General features: G+C 66.4%; 1 protein-coding gene across 1 annotated transcript; it reads right to left on the bottom strand.

Moving 5' to 3' along the window:
* Positions 1 to 647: 647 nt before the first annotated feature.
* On the bottom strand, positions 648 to 6,690 carry SARS1 (seryl-tRNA synthetase 1). The gene is made up of 11 exons (XM_065649241.1): positions 6,512 to 6,690; positions 4,899 to 4,969; positions 4,642 to 4,722; positions 3,919 to 4,077; positions 3,296 to 3,439; positions 2,885 to 3,040; positions 2,266 to 2,487; positions 2,057 to 2,186; positions 1,381 to 1,538; positions 1,177 to 1,306; positions 648 to 1,071 (listed from the first exon to the last, which is right to left on the bottom strand). Exons 1-11 carry the CDS (start codon positions 6,645 to 6,647, stop codon positions 911 to 913), a joined length of 1,548 nt encoding a protein of 515 aa, XP_065505313.1. The 5' UTR covers positions 6,648 to 6,690; the 3' UTR covers positions 648 to 910.
* Positions 6,691 to 7,434: the final 744 nt, after the last annotated feature.

Here is a 7,434-nt window from a genome sequence, read left to right as displayed (position 1 = left end):
CACCTGGCACCATCTGGCCGCGGCACCGGGCCCGGGCGTGGGTGCGGGCAGGACGGCGCAGCTCCGGGCCCGGGGCCGCGGAACGGGTCGGACGGGTGCGCGGGGCGGGGGGGCCCCCAGCCGGGGTGGGTGCTGGGGAGCCGCCCGGGGACCCCCCGGCACCCGCCGAGGGCGGCGGTGACTCAGCGGGGCCGCTCCCCGCCCCGGCCGGCGGCACCAGCGCCTTCAAAGGGGAGCGGGAGGGCGGGGGAGCCCGACCGGCTCTTCGGGGTGCTGCGGCGGGGGGGGTAGGGGGGGCCCGGCCGCCTGGGTTCCCTCCCAGCACCCCGTGGGGTTCCCACGCGCAACGTGGGGGGCAGGAGTGGCAGGCGGACTCCGCTCCCCTTGGGGAAACTGAGGCACGCAGCCCACCCTCCCCACTGCTCCCACCGCGGGGGGGGGCGGGCTGCAGCTGGGCCGGGGCGTGGGGGGGGGCCCAGCCCCGCTTTGAATTACAAATGGGCTCCGGCAGCGCAGCCTTTGTCTGGGCCATTGTGCGGGGCCGGCAGAGGCCCCCGGGGGTGGGAGAGAAGGGGGAAAGGCCGCCAGAGCCACCCCCCCACCAGCTGCGCCCCCCCATCCCACCGAATCCCCCCAAGAGACACAGCTTAGCAGTTCTTAGCTTTATTGCATGGAGGGAGGGGACATTTGCCATCCCTGGGGAAGAGGATGTGGCATGGGGGGATCCCCCGCTTGGCAGGGGGGGACACGGCGGGGCAGAGCCCCCAACAGCATCAGTCCTTTGTCCCACGGGAGCGCAGTGCTCCGTGCTGCGGGGGGGCACAGCTGGGCCCCAAGCGAAGGTGATGGGCGCAGCCCCAGCAGCGATGAAGGCAGGAGGGTCCCTGGGGGGGGACAGGGGGGCCAGGACTCAGGCGCTGTTAACGTCCATGTTCTGCATCTGCTCCTCCAGCACCTGCGCATTGCCCCCCCCCATCTTCTTCTTGCCCCCCTCCTGCTGCTTCTTCTGCTTCTTGGAGAGCTCCTGCTCGATGGGTGCTGGGCGCACGAACGGGATCAGCTCCCGCAGGTCTGGGTGGGGGGAGAGCAGAAACCACCCGTCACACCCCCCCTGCGGCTCTGCTGCCCCCCAGGAGGAGGGAGGGAGATTTGGGGGGGGGGCATCCGGGGTGTTACCTGGGGGCATGAAGTCTCGGAGCTTCTCGGGGATGCGGACGCCCTCCTCCGTCTGGTAGTTCTCCAGGATGGCGCAGATGGTGCGGGTGGTGGCACACATCGTGGCGTTCAGCATGTGCACGAACTCCACCTGCCGCGGGGACACACAGCAAAGGTGAGGAGGGGATAAGCAGGAACGCCCCCAGCCCAGGAGCTCGGCCTCACCTTGTCCATCATCTTCTTGGTCTGGCCGTAGCGAATGCGCAGGCGTCGCGCCTGGTAGTCGGTGCAGTTGGAGCAGGAGACGAGCTCCCGGAAGGCGCCGGAGCCGGGGAACCAGGCCTCCAGGTCCAGCTTCTTACTAGCCGCGTGGTTGAGGGAGCCTGGGAGAGAGGGGGGGCAGCGCTGGGGGGGGTCCCACTGCCCCCCAAATGCACTTGTACCAGGGGACAGCAGCTCGGGCTAAAGGCGTGAAGCCTGGGAGGTGACTTGGGGACGTGGGGCTCCTGTCCTGCAGCGCTGAGGAGGGGAAGGAGCGTTTAAATGGGATAATTTTTCTGGGAGAGTTTCCAGGAGGAGTTGGGACACTCAAGCTGTCCCTCTGGAAGGGACAGTGGGGACAGCGATGGCACGGCGTGGTGCCTGGTGTGCCCAGGGCAGAGGATCTCTGCAGAAAAGCAGCTGTCTCCTTCCTCCCCGCCCCGGGGCAGCTCCTCCTCCTCCTCAGCGGGGACAGACACCGTGGGAAGTTGAGCCGGGGACAAAGAAAACCGAGCTGGGAAGTGGGTCAGAGCCAGGGTGATACCAGAGGCACTGGCAGAGGTGGCTGGTGTCCCCCTGGGCCACCACGGCACAGAGCAGTGGCCCCGGTACTGCGCGGTGAGGATGCCCCATCCCCTACCCGAGACAATGTTGACGATGTGGTAGGGGATGCCCAGGGACTGGTAGAAATCCTCAGCCGTGGCAATCATCTCCTCAAACATCTCCCAGGACTTGTTGTCGTGGGGGGACGCGTAGACAAACTGCTCGATCTGCAAAGAGAAGGGGACCCTGCGGTGGCACTGGCGTCGGATACAATTCTCGGCGGGAATGCCATCCTGCTCCTCTCACCTTCTCGAACTGGTGGACGCGGAAGATGCCGCGGGTGTCACGGCCGTGCGAGCCCACCTCTTGCCGGAAACACGTCGACAGCCCCGCATATTTGATGGGCAAATCCTCCGGTTTTAGCCACTCGTCACGGTGCAACGCGGCAATGGGCTGCTCCGAGGTGGCGATCAGGTACTTCTCATCGATGGAGCTGTCGTCGGCCTTCTCGCTGCCTTTGCCAATCACCTGTGGGGGGGACAAGAGTCACCGTCCCCCTTCCCCAGCTGCTCCCACATCTCTGGGGACAGACACAGGCAGGCAGGGAGGCTTTTCTGTGGCAGGGACAGGACAGCTCGGGAAAGGGAGCAGCTGCCGTTTGCTGCTTGTTTGGTCTCCTTCAAAGGCCCTGCTGGCCTCCTGCCAGCGAGGCTGGGGACAAGCCACCTCCCCGTCACCGCGTGGCCATGACAACCGCGTCAGCCGTGAAGATGGACCCTGGAGACAGGGAGCAGAAAGGAGCTGCCGCGGTGGGGGCAAAGGGAGAAGCTGCGTGGCGGTGGCTCGTCGGAAAGCTGGTGGCCGGAGGGGCCGGCGGGTGGCAGACAGTGACACACAGAGACCCGTCGGGCATCGAGCTGCTCACCTTGTAGAGCTCCTCGTCGAACTGGCTGAGCTGGGCCACCTCCTGCATCACCTCCTTGCGCATGAAGAAGGGCGTGTAGACAGGAGTGTAGCCCCTGGCACGGAGGCTCTGCAGGGCGTACTGGATCAACGCCTGCTCCAGGAACACCAGGGGACCCTGGGGGACGAGGGGAGACAGCGCCTGTCACACACCCCCCGCTGCGCCATCCCTTCTTGCTCAGCAGGTCTGGGAGCACATCGAGCCCACGCCAGCTCCAGGCCAGTCTGTTCCATGTGATGAGCATGTCTCATGTTGCCACCGCGAGCTCAGTGCAGGGGGGAGACACCGGGGCCCCCCGTCCCCCCTCGTTTCCCCCAGCTCCCCCTCCGGCTCCCACCATTTCCGTGCCCGTGCTGGGGTCTGGACTCGCACCTTAAGGAAGTACCCGCGGCTGCCGGCGACAACAGCCCCCTTCTCGCCCTCATAACCATCCACCATCACCACCAGGTCCACATGTGAATACTTCTTCCTGCAGCTGCAGTCGCCCCAGACTCGCTCCACCTTGTTGTCCGCATCCTGCACAGACACAGAGAGAAGAAAAGGGGGAGCCCATCACCTCAGTGCCCAGGCCTGCGGCGACACCAGTCTCTGCATCGCACTGGGCCCAGTTTGGGATCGCACGCTGCAGAGCCTGGAATCCCAGTCCTGATCCTGGCCGGTCGCTTATTATGCGGCCCCTTGGCAGCCGGCCTGGCCCAATTGTGTTCCCCCGGCAAAATATTCCTGCTGGATGAATAAAGGCAGTGGAGGGAAATCCCGGACCCTGCTGGAAGCGAGTTTCCCATGGATTCTCCCAACAATGGCCGTGGCCAGCGTTGTCTGAGCTGCTCTTTGTCTGCTCCCGGTGGGAAACGCTGTCTTGTCATGCAGATTTCATTCACCCGCCCATCGATCTTGGGCTGGGGGTCCCTCCCCGCAGCGAGCCCCCCGCCTGCGGCAGTTGTCTGGCTTTGATGAACCATCGCAGCCGGCCCCGGGCGTGCTCTTGTCCCTACCTCATCGTTGCTGATGGGCACCGAGGGGTGGAGAAGGTTCCCGATCTCCCGCAGGCTCTCGAAACGTTCTGCCTCCAGCCTCAGGCGCTCGGCGTCGCACTCCAGGATGGCTTCGTCGATGAGCAGACGGACTTTCTTGATCTGGGACACCTGCAGAGCCTGCACAGGGACCCGGGTCAGGTGGGAAAGGGAAGAAACTGCCGGGGAGAGGGGGCTGGCAGCCAAGGGCGGTTAATCATGGACCCTCGCCCAACTGACATGAAACTGTGGGCTGAACACACCAAACAACAGCCCCTGAGGACAAAGGACCGACAGAAGTCAGGTCTGAAAGGGCCTGAGTGAGCTGCAGTGTCACACGGTGCCCGCCAGTGCCGGCCAGCGCCACACTCATTAAACATGGCAGTTAACAAAGTGGGAAGGGGCATGGGCAGGGAGGAAGGGACTCACGGAGGACAGTGTGACTGCGGCTGCTCAAACCCCCTGGGCTGGGGAGCTGCCACGGAGCGAGGCTGAAGTGGGGTTTAGGTGAAGGACATGGAGCAAGAGCTGGTTGTCGCTGTGTGGGACTGGGGGAAATAAGGATCCTGTGGTTCAGGCAGATCGCCCTCGCTTGCTGCTGGGGTTTCGGGCACCTCACGCCATCAAATCGGGCAATTACAGGCAATGGTCTGGACAAGCTGGGTGGGCCAGCAGCAGCGTCGGGGGAGATGGGGTCAGACTCACCCCCAGGATGTCGGCCGTGAGCTCGTCGAGGTTCTGTGCATTCTCTGGTACGGACTCGTCTGTCCCCACAGGCTCCTTTTTCTGCAGGGAGAGGAAAAAGAAACCCCAGGAGGGTTAAAGAGTAAAGCTCCAGGCTAAAACTCATCCTCAACGATGCGAGGGAGAGGCCTGGAGAGCAGAGACCTGGGGGAGATGTCCCCAGTTAGGAACATCCCGCCAATGAAGCGCTGCTAGGACCGTCTGCCTGCGTGCCTCACCTTCATCTTGTCCCCAATCGTTTTGCTGCACAGGTTCTTCAGCTTGTTCAAGTTATCGGCACGAAACCTACCTAGAAAGCAGAGGGGAAGGAGTAGTCAGGTGCCGCACGAGTGGGAGCGGGGCCGGGGTCCCCATCCAGCACCGGGAGGGGACATGAAGGGAGCAGGAGAGGGGATAGCAGCTCCAGGGACACGGGAGGGTTTGGGGGTGCAAGAGCACAGTGTGGGGCCGGCCGTGATATGGGGCAGAGATGCGGGGAGCAGGAGGCTCCCGCGCAGGGGTGTCACTTGAGAACACCCCGAGTGACGCTGCACTGGGTCACATCCCCAGCAGGACCCCAGGCCAGGCGGGGGCCACCGAGGGCTGAGCAGATCCAGGGCTCCAGGGCCACAGCGATGACATTCGGTGAGGGGACTGGGGGGTCCCTCTTGGTGACACTGGGGCTGTGAAGGGCAGAGCCTGGGACACAGCTGTCCCCTCCTGGCAGGGCAGCCCAAACCAGAAACACACCAAGGCCAGAGATTTGTCACCCCAAGAGGGTGACATCCCCGTCTGCAGGCAGGATCAGCGCCAAGGGGGAAGATCCAGAGTCAGGAAATGCAAAGGGAACAGGACACAGCAAACACAACCCTGGCAGCCACCCATGGCCCCCACAGCACCGGCAGACGCGGGATTGCATCAGCCGGCTGCTCACCAGCACGTCCTGCCAGCCCCGCGCCCCTGGTGCTGCACCACCCCGGGACGGGCCGGAACCCGCGGGGAAGGGGCCGGGGCGCAGCCCCCACCGCCGGCCCAGAAAGCTGCCGGGTCCTGCTGGATGAAAGGCCCTTGGATAAAATTAAGGCGGCTGATGACAGCACTGCCGGAGCCAGGGGACGCGCCAGGTGTGATTAAGCAGGGCCGGGCTCACTCACATCAAGGCGACGGGATTAAAAGCGTGTTTAAAGGTGCCTCTTTCATCCCGCTGCGGCGGCGAGGGGGACAGGGGCGCCTCAGGAACTGCGGGTTTTTGGGGCACCCACCCCTGTTCACCTCCCACCACACCCTCCTCCACGCCCGGCCAGATCCTGCAGCAGCGCGGGGAGCGGATCCCTGTGGATCCCTGGTGGGGCTGGGTCACTGGTGGGGATCCATGCCCAGGCCAAGGGGACCGGGACCAGGGAGCTGCCCCAGGCCTGGGGAGGGGGAAAAGGGGGCGACCCAGCGGGAGACCCTCACCCCAGCCCCAGGGAAAGGGGTGAGGGGGATGTGACCAGGGACCGACCCCCGGCCCCCACAGGGATCCACCCACAGGATCCCCCAGTCCCGGAGGGGAAAGATCCACTGAAGGGATGGGATGGGGCTGGGGAAGGGACCCCCCTAAGGTCACCCCGCCTGGGGAGGGGGTTTGGGGGTCAGTCTGGGGACAGGGTCCCAGCCCTGAGGGACATCACCCTGGGGTGGGGACATCACCTGGGGACAGCCTGGGGGGGCTGGAAGGGCACCCCCACCCCGGGGTGTGTGACAGGGGCCCAGCCTGGGTCAGAGTCCCCTCTGGGGGGGTGACAGGTCCTCCTGGGGGTCCCGGGGTTGTCAGGTCCCTCAGCCCCCCTCAGCCCCCCCCAGCACGTACACCTCCGCCAGGCGCCGTCCGCCCGCACCAGCGCGTCCACCAGCGCCGGGTCCTTGAAGCGTTTGAGCTGCATGTCCCGCACCATGGCGGGGTCGCCGCCCTTGTCGGCGCGGAACAGGTCCAGGTCCAGCACCATGATGGCGGCGGCTCCTGCCCGGTTCCGGCCGCGGTCGCTGCGCAGGGCGCATGCGCGGGGTGGCGCATGCGCCGAGAGCGTGTCTGCGCAGACGGCGCCGCCTCCCGCCCGCCAGGCGGCGCTTGTGCGTGGGGAGGGGGAGCCGCGGGGGAGCAGCGCCCCCTGCTGGAGCGGCGGCGGCGCAGCGGGAGGGTGGTCCGAGCATCCCGCGGGGTCCCCGCGGACCCTGCGTGTCCCCGAGCAGCCCCGGGGGTCCCTCTGCCTGCTCGGCCACCCTCAGCAGCCGCCGGGTATCCTGGTGGTCTCCGGGTCCCCCCATCCCCGGGCCCGCCCTGCACCCACCAGCATCCCCGGGGGTCCCCGCGTGTCCCCAAGTGTCGCCCCCCCGGCACCCTGTGGCACAAGCACGGCCCGCCCGGGGCGGCACGCTGCCCCGGGTGCCACGGCGGCGGCGGGCAGCGCTGTGTCAGGAGCTCCCGGCGTCGGGCACCCGCTTTGGGGCAGAATCGCCCAAATCGGTCAATTTGTGCTGATGGCCGGTCCAGCCCGGGCAGGGTGGGGCGGGGACGGAGCTGGTGGCAGCTGTGGCACCACACGGTGTGGCACAGCACGCCATGGCATGGCACAGCCACAGTCCGCCGGGCACCCAGCTGGACCACGCACACGCGTGTGCACACGTGTGCTACACCCGTGCACACCCACACGACACCCCCGCACACCCACACCCACCCACGCCCCCGGTGTCCCGGTGCCCGGTGGGACACGGAGCCGTTGTACAAACCCCACA

The sequence above is a fragment of the Caloenas nicobarica genome, chromosome 21 (assembly GCF_036013445.1).
Source record: "Caloenas nicobarica isolate bCalNic1 chromosome 21, bCalNic1.hap1, whole genome shotgun sequence".
Classification (NCBI taxonomy): Eukaryota; Metazoa; Chordata; class Aves; order Columbiformes; family Columbidae; genus Caloenas; species Caloenas nicobarica.
The sequence above is the reverse complement of the archived record's forward strand: the minus strand, read 5'-3'. Positions and strand labels throughout refer to the sequence as shown.

What these genes read in the sequence shown, in the direction of transcription:
- SARS1 (XM_065649241.1), bottom strand. Translation starts at nt 6,647, where the DNA reads ATGGTGCTGGACCTGGACCTGTTCCGCGCCGACAAGGGCGGCGACCCC. An exon ending in TGCCCATCAGCAACGATGAG is followed by an intron (nt 3,440 to 3,918) that starts GTAGGGACAAGA and finishes GTGTCTGTGCAG; the next exon opens with GATGCGGACAACAAGGTGGA. An exon ending in CCAAGAAGATGATGGACAAG is followed by an intron (nt 1,307 to 1,380) that starts GTGAGGCCGAGC and finishes TCCCCGCGGCAG; the next exon opens with GTGGAGTTCGTGCACATGCT.